Raw genomic sequence first — 16,521 nt, 5'->3', positions numbered from 1 at the left:
TTTCGTCCAAGTTGACAACGACAATGCCGCTGAAGTGAGACAAGCCGCAAGCTCATGTATTTAACAATAGGACTCGGTTGTCTCACTTTTTCTTGTCACATACCTACACCGGTGAGTTTGAATCTAATGTCATCTCTGTAGTTACGGCCGCATACCGAAGAGCGAAAGGCAAGGAAACGGTACCTGAAGTCGTCACCTGCTTAGGTGGATGGTTTGAAAAATCTTATGGTGAGTTCGTCTGAATTGAAAAGATGAGCTCCGAGCCATTCTCTCACATCGTCGGCTGCATCGCCAGTCATTGTCATAAAATTCGTATAATCTCGAAATTGCATTTTTTTGTTTTGGACTGAAACAAGTTAGCCGAAAGGTTAAGGCGTTCATCCATTTTACTGTATATACGTGTGCCGCAAATCGTATAAATCCTGACACCCAGAGTAGTTTTCCGCTGTTGTTCCACACTGATTGCACGTAATACGTCTGCGTGATGCGCTTACAGCGCTAAGCACAAGCCTCGGAGGTCATGCACTCAATACACGCATTGCGCACGTTCCGTTCGTGTGCAGGCGAGATATCGATGTACACACGTATTCGTATATTATGTACTTATTGAGAATTATAGCGCAAAAGTCAGTGCAAGCCACAAGCCGTCCACCCATCATCTGTTCCTATCTCCCTGAAGAGAATCAATTTTCAACCGGTTGAAAAAACGACTCGCCTCAGGGATTTGCAATATTTCTTCCATCGGTTAGACGTGCAGGCAAACGGATTTCGGCTGGAGGATTCGCTGAAAAAATCATGATGTAAATCAGGATTTACCTGCAAGATTGCGAGCTCAAGCTTCAGCTGTTGGATTCGGATTTTTAGAGATTATGTAGGCAGTGCAAAGTTTATTAGACTCCGTAGATCTTGAAAGATTGTTATTGTTAACTGACTGATGATTACTAGTCATAATATCAAAGTGATACCAATTAGCCACTTGACATGAGAGGGTTTGACGTTTCATGATTCGTTTTACGTAGGGGAAAGGCGGGCAAACTGTCCTCCCCCCCCTGCAAATTGTGTAAATTTTTTAAAAATTAACAAGCATCAAAAATTTATTTATTTACTTGCATCAGGAGAAGTCCCCTCATAGAACTTTTCCTTGGAGTTTTTCTAACTCCTAGTAAAATATAGTTATTTCCATGTTAAAAGCCTCCTGATGCGAGTTAATAAATAAATTTGAAATATTTTACAAGTACCTTACTCATCAATGTATATTGTGAGTTAATGCTACTATTAGAACTTCGATTAAAAAATGGAATTATTCCCTTTCTTAGATCGTTACCATAGGACGCTCTTAATTGGATAATTAGTTTACAGAATCATTAGAAATACAAACTAATAGCGACCTCGCATAATAAATGATAACGCAAATCTGCATATTGGACAATAAATGATCTATTACGTGATACTTTTACATTCCTTAATAGCAGTGCGACTGTAGATTAAACGGAATATGAAGATACACAAGAGTTCAACGATGCTCAATAATGTGTCCATCCGTTGATCCGGACATGAGCTATCGTACGAATACTTATATTCATATCGGTCAGAAACAGTCGTCACTTGCTTCGCTGCGTAGCTCGTAGTAAAACATGATCAACGATAATAAAGCTGATCAACGCGCTTGTCTGAAGAGCCAATTCATTTCTATGATGATAAGACTATTTCCATTACAGTCGTTTGGACGACGCAAATTTTACTGTCAATCACTTTGCTGTTGGCCTCCAATGAGCATCATTGCAAATAGTAACTTGATGATCGAGCTATCATACATATATACGTAAGGCGTGCCGATGTCGAAAGGGTTATCAACAACTTAAAGAGATAACTGGGAACTGACGATTCGTCAAAAGTCGAAGCACACTTTAGTTTTCTCCTGTATCGTTGGGCGGGAGGACCTCCGCCTCCGGTGCTTCGACGTGTACTTTCAAGATTCAAAACACCTTCCGGCTCTTCCTGTACCATGTAGGTATAGACGCATCTGCCATTCTGATCACAGTGATATATGAATCGTCATTTTCCTCTTGCCACATAACATGCAGTTCGACTTTGCAAACAGTTATAACTTTATTGTATGGATTGTTCACACATCGATTGTATTACTAAAACCTCAGACGATGATACATGGCGTGTAATTGAATGAAATTTTCGAATGCTCCGTTGAATCAATCAAACCGTGCATCAATTTCTAGTATGTTTATCATTTTCTATGTATCGAGTGAATAGAAAGTTATTGCGGATTAGCACGAATTTCCGTACTCAAATATAGCTTCAGTTTTGGACAGTGCATTAATTCTTACTCAGCTGATTCCATTGTAGATTTAAAATGACTGCCCTAACATGGCTGGGAAACGCGGTTCTACCGGAACCTCCGAAGGAGCTTCTAGGTCCGCTGGGAGTCCCGGAAAAGACACTGATGGCACCGGGACCGAGCAACGCCTCCAACCGAGTTCGTCACGCTTTGCAGCACCCGCTACTGGGTCATCTACATCCGGAGATGTGTCAGGTCATATTATATCTCCTATGATATGTCATAGATATGCTCTAAAAAAAAAGCATCCGCTCAACCCACATTTGACTATCTTCGTCAGTTTCATACATGCGCAAGCGCAAAAATCGGATAACCGGAAAATGTGGCATGCTATAATATCATATCTTCACAGCTGTGGCAAACGGAAGGGCCTCGTCAAATTAGAAAACCAAAAAATAGTCCATGAAGAAACATGAAACATGCTTATAGATTAATAAATTCATCGAACAATGTGAATTTAGGTTCATTAAACTTGTACTTCTCGATTCCTGAAACGCATCTTACCGCCTGATAGTAGGCAACCTATGATACACGTATACGTATTATGCATTTCTGAATGGCTGGTTGCATCCAATAAGGTTGTCTATGAATACAGGAATCGACGGAGAAATTTTTTTTTTTTATCACAATTTGACTTATATAGAACGTTATAAAATATGCTTCGGTATAAAGCCTTGTATAATCGGTATTAGTGCACACATAATCGATATTACAATGTGGATGTATGACAATTGATTCGCCGACATTTTAAATTATACAGATAAAAAGCGTGTAATTCGTAGTTTGAATAAACGGTTATTGTTTTGAAAAATCCAATCGAAATTATCCATCCGAACTAAGTACACCGAAAATTTAGTGCGCAATCGTGCCAATAACATACGGTTAGTTGTGAGTGGACTGAGATCTCATTCGCAAAACATTGATAACCCGCAATGCACAGTATTGTATATATACAGAATATTTTCTGATAAGAAAATCAACTATGTATCGTAACTTTTAATTACAGTAACATAAAGCATTTCAAGTTTGTTAGTTGAAGTGATAATTATATAATTATAACTGATTGCTTATTTTTTTAAGAATTTTTTGTTATATATGTGAATATGCAATTATCTACTTTCCTTTCAAACCACGTTTGCCAAGTGGATCAATTGAATTTATCGTAGCTTTTTTATCCTCAGACTAAAAATTCTTATGCAGTGTAATTATGATTTTCTGCTGTTACTTCTCTGCCACGTTCATTATATCACCAGGTTGCCTATTACTGTATACGTATTTGAAATTGGCCAGCCAGTGGAATTCAAGTCTATTCCCATTATATGTCCAACAGCCTTATCCTGCATCAGACGAAGCAAGGCCTCGACATCTATACATTGTTTTATACAGTTCTAATTATAGCAGTGGTTTAACTGCAATTATTATGTATAGTACCAGAGATAAGAATTCACATATTTTGTAATCAGCAAGTGAAAAAATTACATTCTAGTTAATGGATGAAGTCAAAGCAGGGATTCAGTACGCCTTTCAAACAAAAAATCGTCTTACATTGGCGATCAGTGCATCAGGACACGGAGGTATGGAAGCTTGTCTTGGGAACATCCTTGAACTCGGTGAAACTGTTTTGATCGCAAGATGTGGTCTTTGGGGCGAAAGGGCTGCGAATATGGCAATCAGGATCGGAGCTCACGTAAGACAGTTGTCTCGCTCTTTTTCTCGTGGACATGAAATTTCGATAGGAAATTAACTATCCTAGATCATTTAAGAGGATTTATTAAGTTAATTCATACCAAAATAGGTAGAGTTCCTTGACACCAAGCCCGGTGTGGCTTTTACTCTGGAACAACTCGAAGCTGCTGTCAAACGACATCGTCCAGCGGTTGTATTTGTGGTTCACGCAGAATCATCAACTGGTATGAAACAGTCTCTGCCAGGTGTTGGTGATATTGTTCACAGGTACGATGTCTCCTTTGTTGGTATATTATCATTTGGTGAATTGACGCAACTACCACCAGCCTGAAATTCATCTATCTGTTAGTCCATTAATCACGTGCCATTTTAATTTGAGTTAATATTTCAAGGTTCAAATCTTGTTCGTACTCTGACTATTATCATTAGTTCAAAAAGCAAATCTTTCACAGGGAATCATTACATCGTAACTATGGTGTAACTATAAATCGTTGGCGTTTGGCTAATGTGCACATCGCATTTATACGCGATTACAACGACTATCCAAAAAATTTTGCTACGAAATGGCATTAACGATTATTTTAACTGCACAGATACGGCGGGCTGCTTATCGTTGACACCGTGGCTTCAATAGGCGGTGAATCCTTCTACGCAGATGCTTGGGGCGTCGATGCCGTCTATACCGGAAGTCAGAAAGTGCTTGGCGCACCTCCCGGCATAACGCCGGTCACCTTTAGTCCCGCCGCTGAGTAAGTACGTGTGAAGTAGCCGACACTCCCCAATTAGTACAGCACAAGAGAAAACCGCGACAAGTTATTCACAATCGTAAGGCTGATGCTAGAATACGAATCGAATCGTGTGAGTCGTGGTTCACTTCGCTTTGGCCACGACACGTAGGGAAATATTCCAGAACTTGCACGGCACCAGCTTTCTTCAGGTATAACGTCATGCCTGATTCGAGAGTTCGTGAATCACGTTTCGAGCCGGGAATTCACATGAGGAATCATGCAGAGGGTTCTAGATTTTCATAAGCTGCAAGCGTTGCTCCATGCAAATTGTGTTTGCTTTAGATGACTCATTCGTATAAACATTTCTTCAATAATGTGTATGCACATGACCGATCTCTACGAGAGAAGAATTTAAATGAAATTGAAAAATTATCTAGTGAATGTGTACGTAAAATCATCATTAACAAGCTGGAAGAGAAGAAGTTTAGACCGATGAGTTTATGAAAGAAATTTTTCACTTCAACAGGGTAATGATATTTTGACTCACGTTGCACACTCGCTTTTCTGCAGGAAGAAGATATTTGAGAGAAAAACCCAGGTTCCAGTTTATTACTGGGACATGACGATACTCGGCGATTATTGGTCTTGTTTTGGCAAGTCGACGCGCATTTATCACCACACAATCAGCGCTACACTGATCTATGGATTGAGGGAAGCATTGGCTCAGCTTGCTGAAGAACGACTTCCAAATAGCTGGGCAAGACACGCCGCTGCTGCAGCGAGGCTGGAAAAGCGCCTTGCTGCTCGTGGTTTGGAATTCTTCATTTCAAATCCGGAGAATCGCTTGCGTACGATTGTTTCAGTCAAGGTGCCTCCAGGAGTCGATTGGAAACTTGTGACACAACGAGCGATGAAAAAGTAAGCCTTTTTACCCCTTTCTAATTACAGTGGAAAATTGACATTGATTAATGTCTTTGTTATCTTATGCTACCAAAAAGTTCCATGAAATATGAAATTAGATTCATGTTACAAGTGTTTTTACTATCGCAATTCTGACCAGGATTTTTCTCGTTTGATATGATTGATTATATAGATACAAGGTGGAAATTGGGGGAGGTCTCGGCCCGACTGTTGGAAAAATCTTTCGCATCGGATTAATGGGAGTTAACGCTGATACTGAACACGTGGATCGAGTATGGGAAGCATTTGATGACGGCTTGAAGTATGCTAGAACAGCGAAATTGTAAGCTGTGGATGCGGATGGCACATAATGGACGCGGAAGAATCGTTTAATCGTTCGATCATGCATGTCTTCCTCGCTGGAATGTCGGACGTTGCGAGCCACATGCTGTGTTTAATTTCCGACTTTATTGGTTATTGATTTACAAGAAATATTCAATGTATCGAAAGTGGATTGAAATACAATCGTTATGTACGGTGGTATCAATATGGTGAATAAATCATACACCTCGTAGTCGTTATATGTCCAACCTAAAAAAGAAAAATTAAATTTATAAATGAATATATAACATAACACCATAATTTAAGAGATTTGGAAAATGATGAGGATTCTGTACCTTTTACGATGAGTTCAATTTACTGTTCAGTTCACAATCAGTAACCGAAATGCTATACCCCTGATGGTAGTTTACCTACCACACACTCAGGTAGTGCGATAGGTTCGCTATCAGGGGAGAAGTTCGAGTGAGGGTGATAAAGTAGAAATAAATGTACTTGCGTGTACTAGAATTTTTTAGAAAATGAAATTGACTTAAGTTTTGTCTTTATTTCCTTGAGAGAAAAAATCGTTAATACCGCAGTACATGGATTTGCAATCTACAACTGGTTGGCATATATCATACGTCTTATTGAAACAGATTTCTACTGAGACTTCGTAAAGTGAAGTTTATGCATCAAGACATATATACTGTTCTAATAATAGCAGTAGGTTAATTAGAGCTACTATGCAGCTGGCAGTATCAGACGCGATTAATATTACGATATTTATATGCAAATTGACAGAGCAGGCAACGATTAAAAAGTCACTTATCCTCTAGGTAGAATTATCGCATTGGATCTGGTATTTACCACCAGTAAAGACTTTTCAAAAATATTCTTATTTTGAAATTATATAAGAATAATATTTTTCCTGTCAATTTTTTGGTGTCAAAGAGCACGTGGTGCGGTAATTGATGTGTTCTAAAAATAAATGCAGTCAGAATTCATTCAGCTTAAATTTGCCTAAAACGTCTAATTTACGCCGTACGCGAAAGGAAAAGATTATTTGAGTCAGGGGATATTTGCTTCATTCAAATAAATGCTGCGGTCAAATGTGGCGAACGCAATACTTACTTCATTCAACGAAATACTTTTGTCGGATGAAATATTTGTGGCAATTAATCTAGAATTGAATCGAGCCTATGAATCATCATGCTGACTATCAATTAATTCAAGATAACACGCCGTGAGTTTCTTTCAGAAACGTGAATTTTGTACAAAAAAAAATGTGTGATTGGAATGATTAAAAATTTTGTTGAACGTACGGTAATCGCTTTGTTTAAAAAATATGGAATTTTCGCATCGAAACAACGGGCCTCGTTTTAATAAATTTTTTGTTGAGTCAAGAGAGTTCAAAATGGTTAAAACAGGTAATAGAATTTGTTGTTACATAAATCTTTTGCATTGACCGAATTTTAGAGTTGTTCAAGTGCACTAAATGTATTCTGCGAATTATATCCTTTAAAATTCTATTCACTCAAAATTTGGCGGAATCTACCCGATTATTTAATGGGTAATAACCGAAAACTTATTGGCGTATACGTGGAAGTATAAATTGCCCATGGGTGAATAGTTTTTGTTTATTTATAGTCATTACTAATTTCGATGACTCAAAATTTAGCATTATGCTTTCGGCGTTTGCAATGGGTCTGATGATAAATTTGTCTTGTGCGACTACCCGGTCTTATCAATCTCTCTGAAGCTATGTCTGAAGTGAGAAAGTTCGCCGCCTGGTGGCTGTTTGTAGTACTACTATACAACTATTTCTTTCACCTCGTAAACAAATTGGTGCAACTGATTCAACCAGTTGCGACAAACAAGCTCCAGTTAGTTCAACAAAGAATGACATTTAATCGATGTAAATTCATTGCAGTCTAGATTCGTGTACTTATTCAATTTGAAGTAACTAATTGTTTCCGAACACGTAACTTGGAGGAACAATAACAATTTTGTAAACACGCCAAAAGGTTCACTCGAATTAATACTTTGCTCGTTCGCGACAAGAAAGGCTCTTGTTGAATCATGGAATTCGCTTGCCTGATGTAAGTGATTTTGACAAATTAACTAAATCAAAATTGTTGAATTGAAGTAATTGTATTTGGAATAAATAAGCGATACTAGATCGAAGTGAAACGACTTTTAACAAAATCTATTTTGTTGGTTCAAGAATTCTTTCCCCTCGCTGTAGAATGTTTTCCAATAAATATTGAGACAAAACCGACCAATTCTACGGATTCGAAAAACATGCCATTTTATCCTCTATTAAAATCGAAAACAAATTTGATCTTGGATTGAGTAAATTTTTTAAGTCAACAAGACGGCTAGGACGTCAGTATTGCTTGCACCTAATGTCACAAGTATTTTGAGACACTAAAATACCGTTGGAAAGTCACCACTTGAAGTAGCTTCAGAGAAATCGGCGTTAAGTCATCCATGATCGAATGAGTAGATCTGAAATAATAATTGAATATGTGGTCGTGACTCGCGTCAGCCACACAAGACCGAGAAAATAATTCTGTATTCGTGCGATCGCTATGGTGCAGGTATAGAGTGTATGATACGTGAACGTGATGTGCGATTTCGTGAATCACGTTTCGAGAGGTGAATTTTTATGAGGATTTACATGTACCATATACTGCGTTCTAGATTACTTCCCTGAAACGTTTCTTAACGTATATCAATTATATCGATATTGCTCAAGGTTACTGACAATAGTTGCACTCTATGTCATTATCGTCAAACGAATGCTGCATTGGTCATGAAAATACTCCAATTATACATATACTGTTTAGAAATTACACAGCGGCTGCATCTAAAGTCTTCATTATCTAACCATAAAAAAAAAAAAAAGAAAACAGCACAGCCTTCAGCTGATGCAGTTTTATTCCATGAAATTTACTGGCAATCTGTGATTTTTCACACTGCCGAAGTATTATTATAGCGATATTTCGAATTGCCTTTTCTCATCTACCCTCTCGGCGAAGAAAGATATTCAAACTCATTGCTGATTTGTGCCACGTCAAAAAGATAATTTCTCTCTGTTCACGAAATTCAGTATTTCAATTTATGTTAGCAACCCTTCGTATAAAAGTCAACTTTATGAGTGACCATGATTGCCATTATGCTAATTAGATTTTGCGAAACAGTTTTCATTTCTACAAACGATGAAAAAAAAACAAAAAACAAAACAATCCGCAGATTTACTGGTTCGTTTGTAGAGCTCAAAGAAAATGGAGGTATAAAATCTAATATTTTCGAAGAGTTGAATTTATTTATTTATAAACGAAGTGTTCGTCTTTTTATTTACTCTGCACGCTCAACTTAAAGTACTGAAATAAAAGCCTTACAGCTTTTTAAAAATGTTTTGTGCCTGTATACGATTCGCGTAAACTATCTAAAATGATTGTCTGATTACTATTCCCTCATTTTCATTGCCCTCATATGCGGAAAAAGAATTGCAATTTCAAACGAGTTTGCTTACAAGGCGTGTAATCTAAACCAAATCTTACAACACTTTTAACAATAATTAAATATACTCTACGATGATGTGAATTCTAGAATGTTCAAGCTCTCGTAAGAACCATTAAATAATTAAAAAGTCATAAAACATAATTGTCTAGATAATTGGACAAGCCGTTTATAATATTCTGCGAGAGATTCGCATCGACGAAACTATTGTTAAATATTACGGTGCGTTACGAGAATTTACATTGAACAAAGCATACCACATTTTTTTTTTTTTTTTTCAAGACGACAGCGATGAATATATCGTATACTTTACCAAAGAACATGACTTTTAAACTCGAATGTATATTTTGTTCACGATCAATCCTTTTTTTTTTTTTTTTTTTTTTTTTTTTTTCTTTACTCCCGAGTGAAATCATCTACTTGATAAATTTATACTTCGTACTTTCGTATTCATGAATTATATGGTAGAGATGAGAAATGGCCATCTAATTATTACATTAAATTTGTATTTATTAAAGGAAATACTGAAATCGGTATACACTTCGTTCTAATATAGTTATTCGCATATTATATATCATTATACTGTTACAATTTATTACAAATATTAGCAATTATATATCAATGATACAATAAAAGTTACACTATATTTATTACATCATTACATAATCATTTATTATCATCATCGTCTCGATTTATATAATGCAGTTAGAAATGAGCTATTTTTTTCTCTTTTTTTTTTTTTTTTTTTTCTTTTTCTTTTTTAGTGTAACGATAACACGATCGATATATCAATTAATTAATTAATTAATTAATTAATTAATTGAATAAATAATTAATTAACAACGTTTTGGCACAGTATAGAATAGCATCAGTTTCCTTCAACTTTCGAACTCTTTCAGCTTGCTTAACCAACTTACGTTACACAAAATAAAAAACCTATCATATGTATGTATAATATTTATATATATACATATGTATAGTATACATTGTATACACAATATATACATATATATATCAAAGCGGTCATCGTCATTCTGGCAGAAGAAAAAAAATTGAAACAAAATATTTTTTTAGTGTCTCGCTCGCGTCGTAAAGTAAAAATCTTGATATTGTTAAATGCACGTATAAGAGTCGCGTAAAACGAATAATAATAGATCGAAGCACACACAATAAATAATCAAACGCATAATGCCACTACGCGATTGGTGTATTAGATAATTAAATATATGTATAATGTATAGCATATACATATATATATGTATAGGTATATTATAAATTAAATGTATGGGTCTATGTGTGTGTGCGCGTGTGTATAACATGATCAGCGAAGAGTACAAATAGCGTGTGTATATATATATATATATATAATTCGGTTAGGATATTACTTTTAATGCATGATTATTTAGGATTATAAATAAAAAAATAAATTCGCAACTATAAAAAAATTAAACACAATCCGCATCGCAAATAATAATGCCTTTCTCGATCGCGATGTTATTCTTACGTATTGAATAACAATTATTATTATTCTTCATTTTCTCCGTGATCCTCTTCTTATTGTTATTATTACTATTATTATTATTATTATTATTATTATTATTATTATTATAATAAGGAGCCAGTGTTTTTAGTTATACAATAAAGTGTTGTACCGGGGAAGAAAATTTTGACAGAATGGGGGGGGGGAAACTGATTTTTTTTTTCTATAATTAAATTGTACTCCGAAATCAAACTTTTTACAATAGACATTTTTTTAATTTAAATTATTAATATTTGTTATTATAATTATTTTTGTTGTTGTTGTTGTTGTTGTTGTTGTGGTTGTTGTTACGGTTGTTATAAGTATGACAGTATATTTATATGTACAAAATATCGATTGACGGACTAATCTAAATATGTATATACGCTTTCAGCCTTAATTTATTTAGAGTGATAAAATTGACTGATACGTATTTATATAAATATGCATCTTCATAAGGCACGAACGGCTATAAGGCAAATCTCAGTAACTGGGAAAGAAACTAAATTTCACTCAATTGTGACGAATAATTATTGCCAATAAAATGAACGAGTGCATAAAAATGAAATACGAAAAATGGTTTATAATGGGGAGAAAAAAAAAATAACAGTTTAAAAGAAAAACTACACTTACTCTGTAGCAGAGAGATTTACGATTTAATATTTCAATAAATATTTAAAGTAATTATTTCACGTAAGGTTTTTATATTCATGCACTTGTTCAAACGTCTTAATTTTTATAAAATTTTGAGAGACCGAACGCTGAAAATCAAAACTCGATAACGTCTGTTCCGAAGACGGAATTTGCCAACTACGTAAAGAGGATACTTAAATCTAATAATAAATACATTCATTAACGGTAATGAAGATAATCTAAAAGAAGTATAAGAATAATAGTAATAACGATAACAATAAAGACAATAAGAATAATTATTACATCTATCTAAATATATATATATATATATATATACGTATAATATTAAAAGTAATCATAATCGATTAGACGTAGCTCGACGTAATAATATAATAAGGTATTATTATAAACTTTACAGTGTTACTTACAGTGTTGAAATGACCATGGTTACGACGACGTTGATGACGGTGTGAGAGAGAGAGAAAAAAAAATAATGTTAATGATAATGGTAGTAGTATTGCTGATGGTGAAAATAAAAACATTTAAGCAAGAATTGTTAGTTTACGTATACACATAATAATAATAATAATTATTATTATTTAATATACCTATAATAATAAAAATTATAGCAAATAGCAATCATATATTAACTGATGCCGCCATCGAGGTTGTTCAGTCTTCTTTGGTTGCTGGGTAACTTGATGAGGTTGGTGGGTGCAGGATATTGCAGTTATGATACGCATGCATGCACAGGGTGGTTCCTTAGGCACACAATTACTACATTCAAACTTCGGAAACTTCAAGAGTTCCCGACGGTTAAATTCTAAGATAAATAGTCAATTCCGCAATAAATCTATAAATTGATAAAATTTTAGAAAGAATTAAGAGACAAGAAGAAGAAAAAAAAAAAAAAAAAAAATTGCACCTTTAAACATTTAATTTTGAAAAACAAATTAAAACTAGGTATATACGTTTTTTCCTGACTTTCGACTTTTCGATTCACTAACATATCCTCAACGTTTTTCTATCTATTTCCGAATATAAAATCAAAAAAAAAAAAAAAAAAAAAATGTTGTTTTAAAATCACTTTAAAAATACCTAAATACAGTACAAGTCCTGTACTCGATCGTATCCCAAAACAAAATTTATCAAATAAAAATGCAGTAGACATTATAAAATTATTTCCCAACCACCCTGTAGGTACGAACTTGGTGTTCGCGAGGGGTCGATGCAGGATGATTACGGATGATTGGATGAACGGAGCTGCGAGGAAAGTTTAACGGTAAGGGCGAGGATGAGGGGGAGGGGGGCGGGGATAGAGATAGAGGTGGAGGTGGAGGGGTCACGTGATGGGGTCAGCTTCCGTTCGTTTCATCAATTTAATCAGAATCAATTGATTAATAGATGTAGACTTGCTGCAAGAGGGAGTTGTGCATGGTGGCGGATTGTGAGCATTGCCGTTGACTGACTAACTGACTGACTGCATGGCTCTTTTATCGTGGGTGCAGACTGTGACTTGTTACAGTATATAATTGCTGCGCTTGAGGCACTACGTGCTGTATTATCGCCGCCCCTCCATCCCCCGTCAGTCTCTCCTCGAGAGATTATTTCACGAGGTATGTATGTACATAATACGACGCATGTTAAGCATATTCTGTTCACACACGAGTTCCACACCTCCTATAGACGCTGCGTAATGATTACACGCTGAGAATAGTTTCGATGCTAATCAAACGAGCCGACATTTGTTTTTTTTTTTTTTTTTTTCACTCGAATAAACCAAGCGACAAATCAACATCTGCAGTTTTACCATGATCGAATAATTGTTATATAGAAGAGTTTGTTATTTCAAGGGATTAAATTGTTTGAAGTTTTGTTGGTTTAATTAGTCCGAATGAGTAATAGAAAAAAAAAAACAACAAACGTTTCTCCGAGTATTACACGCAGCGTCTAATATTATCTAACAGCTAGTCTATACACCGATTATCAAGATCGACTAGAGACGTTATAACCACTGTCCACAGACCCTCCAGCTGCTGGTAAAATCTAACAGAATTTATAATCACCAACTCTATGTTTCGTTATTGCTAATTCATTCGTTTATCACGATTTATATAATCGGAATTTTTTTTACCTTAATTCTCAGGAATTTCTCAACAGTTTTTACTACACGGTTAAAAACGCTCGTGAGTTTGTGAAAAACTATTTAAAATAAATTTTATTAATGTACCACGCAGAATCGCCGAGTTTTTAATCAGACGTACAAACCCTTGCAACGAATTAAACGAAGAATACCGAGTACAATTGCACGTGGGTAGGTGCAGCAACTAACCCTGAGTAAAAAATGGAGGGGGTTAGGAGGGCGGGGGATATAGAATTCTATTGCCATCGCGAACAGCAGAACGAGGCGACGAGGTTTCTTCGACTAGAGTCCCCGCGGAACCAGAAAAATCGCCGAAGCATAGAGACGCGTTTTTCTAGGGGCTCTGGCGATGCCGCAAATATTGCGCCCAGCTCAGCTCCTCAGTTCGCGTCGGGACGTCCGCTTCTGGTGATGATGAAGACGATGATGACGACGCGCCCGTCTGCATTGCACCGAGCAACAGTCGTCGATGTCCGACACTTGAGAGCCCTGTTTTTTTTGACGGGCAATTGTGTTGCACAAAGCCCTGGGACACCGTTTTCTATCGCATTTAACTTCACCATCCTGAAACAGACGAGAGGAAAAAAAGCGTATAGAGAAAGTGGTCGACACGCTGCACTTTGTTACGAATCTATTTTCAGATTTCTCTGGAGTTGTTGGGGTATGAATTGATGAAGCTGTGAAGCTAGCGGGCCAAAGGTGTTGAATGTTTTGGTAGTAGAAAATTGCAATCCAGTTTCATCCCTGTAATTCTGTAAAAGTACTTGGTGTTTAAGGTATTTTTTACAAAATATTGATTTTCGATCATCACTACCTTATTATAGAATGAACAGTAGAATGTTCGGCCTGAATTATCTGCCTGAATTTGAAAAAAATTTTCATCACTTGTCCATACGTTGATCTCTCCCGCAGGTATTCTTGTAACGGCAATTATCTATTTTGATAAGATTTGGCATAAGGACTTTAATTCGTAGAATTTCCTCTGCAACCATTTATTACATCGACCATACTTTATATCCTCGTAAAACTTTTTCAAAATTCACGAACGGTAGAATCCAAACCAGAGATATGTTTCACCGAATTCAGATGTGAATATCGTTTATTAAAAGCTTCACGTAAAAACAAAAAAAAACACAAAAAAAAACAAAACAAAACCTTTCTCCTTTCGTAACCATAAAATAACCCTTTTTTTACGTAAAAACTGTAAGGGCGTATCCAATATAGAAATATAACTTTTGTACGAGAAATGAAACTTAAAAAATAAAACACCAGTGAAGGTCCGAGGTTTGAAAAATTGGTTCAAAAACTGTCAATTAGTATAATTCGTGATCGAAACACGAAACTGTACGACGATACTTAGTATTCGTCATCAAACCGTGAGTGGAATGCTTACTTGGTTCGGCTGATCGTTTTAAGAATTCTATAGAATTCGCACATTTGTTATACATATATATATATATATATATATATATATAAATAAATATGCGACATTCTTCTATTAGAGATATGTGATATAGGTACCTCTATGAGACAGACTATATATAATATTATTCGCTACAGTGAAAAATTACGCAATACGTCGATATGTTTGCTTCAGAACTATGAAATTCCTGAATGTCTGCCTGCGTGTTACGAAGAGAGAGAGAGAGAGAGAAAAAAAAAAGAATTCCTCGATTTTCTTATACCTACGTATAGTTGTATTATTATGTGGCGTGCACAGTCGGTTTTCGCACCGGGGGATACTTTACGAGTTGTATACATAAACCTATAACATACAACTATACTCTTATATATATATACGTTTGGGTTACAGATTATGTATACAAAACACATGACAAACGGTTGGATGTGCCAGACGATGTGTTCAAGCGCAAAATAGATGTACAAGTCTAGACAGGGTGAAATTCGTAGTATTTTAATGAAAAGTTGAGAGTAAAATAAGAAGAAAAGAAATATGAAAAAACTCCTATAGATATATATATATATGTATATGAAAAAAAAACGAAGAGGATGAAAAGTAGGGCGTAATAGTTTCGGGTACGCGCGATATCGCGCAAGTCGTGGCGGGAAGTGAGGGAGGGGGTGGGGGAGGGGGATGGGGGGGTTAAAGTATGTATAGAAAAGTAATATCAAAGGAATCCCGCCGGGTCGGCGCCGGTGTTTCCAAATTGGTCGCATCAACCGCGGCGTTAGCTTTTCGCGTAAACATATAAATCTCGGGGTTCCTAGTCACATCTGGAAATCACTAGCATCGATCGTTCGCTCCGCAAGTCACACCGCGTGTATGTAGGTATCCTATACGTATCGCATATACAGTACACGGATAGGTATACATACACGTCGTGTTATACTCAAATTTAATTGTTAAAAACACTCGTGGTCAGAGCTCTTTCGCTTAAGCTTTTGCCATGCACGACACGCTTGAAATACTTCAACTTGTGTGTAAAATCTCTTTTCCACAACTTTCCTGTCGTTTTACCATGGCACATTGTGGACATTAGTTCATATACGGCTAGTTTTTTTCGGCCGAGTCGATTAAGTTGGCAACGCTGCAAACTTAACCTGCACTCCCACTGAATCTCTGCTTTACCAACGTAATCGACTAGGCCGAAAAAAACTAGCCGACTCTGAATAAATGTATGTACACATGAATAGATTTGGAGATTGGTGTTTTCTTCTGTTTGTTTAGAATAAAATAATCTTTGAGGATGAC

The 16,521-nt window shown here is 36.0% G+C and overlaps 2 protein-coding genes across 4 annotated transcripts in view; one reads left to right on the top strand and one right to left on the bottom strand.

Moving 5' to 3' along the window:
• Positions 1–1,851: 1,851 nt before the first annotated feature.
• LOC124410381 (alanine--glyoxylate aminotransferase) lies at positions 1,852–6,209 on the top strand. 3 transcript variants are annotated; one of them, XM_046888686.1, is made up of 7 exons: positions 1,852–2,007; positions 2,362–2,548; positions 3,840–4,040; positions 4,149–4,306; positions 4,633–4,788; positions 5,338–5,685; positions 5,861–6,209. In XM_046888686.1, exons 2-7 carry the CDS (start codon positions 2,369–2,371, stop codon positions 6,012–6,014), a joined length of 1,197 nt encoding a protein of 398 aa, XP_046744642.1. In that variant the 5' UTR covers positions 1,852–2,007; positions 2,362–2,368; the 3' UTR covers positions 6,015–6,209. The 3 variants fall into 3 exon arrangements, with proteins under 3 accessions (XP_046744642.1, XP_046744643.1, XP_046744644.1); XM_046888687.1 differs by having other exon boundaries at positions 1,900–2,011; XM_046888688.1 differs by lacking the exon at positions 1,852–2,007 and adding an exon at positions 2,220–2,233 and having other exon boundaries at positions 2,347–2,548.
• Positions 6,210–13,975: 7,766 nt separating this feature from the next.
• The window catches only part of LOC124410300 (dorsal-ventral patterning protein Sog), a 63,690-nt gene continuing 61,144 nt past the window's right edge, over positions 13,976–16,521 (bottom strand). The window contains exon 8 of the mRNA XM_046888558.1: positions 13,976–14,372. Within this exon, the coding sequence (XP_046744514.1) occupies positions 14,181–14,372 (192 nt within the window). The 3' untranslated portion in view covers positions 13,976–14,180. The remainder of the gene's footprint in view (positions 14,373–16,521) is intronic.

This window comes from Diprion similis, chromosome 9, assembly GCF_021155765.1.
Source record: "Diprion similis isolate iyDipSimi1 chromosome 9, iyDipSimi1.1, whole genome shotgun sequence".
In the NCBI taxonomy this organism is placed as follows: Eukaryota; Metazoa; Arthropoda; class Insecta; order Hymenoptera; family Diprionidae; genus Diprion; species Diprion similis.
This window is presented reverse-complemented; position numbering and strand designations above follow the sequence as displayed.

What these genes read in the sequence shown, in the direction of transcription:
- LOC124410381 (XM_046888686.1), top strand. Translation starts at nt 2,369, where the DNA reads ATGACTGCCCTAACATGGCTGGGAAACGCGGTTCTACCGGAACCTCCG. An exon ending in TACATCCGGAGATGTGTCAG is followed by an intron (nt 2,549 to 3,839) that starts GTCATATTATAT and finishes ATTACATTCTAG; the next exon opens with TTAATGGATGAAGTCAAAGC. An exon ending in ACACAACGAGCGATGAAAAA is followed by an intron (nt 5,686 to 5,860) that starts GTAAGCCTTTTT and finishes TTGATTATATAG; the next exon opens with ATACAAGGTGGAAATTGGGG.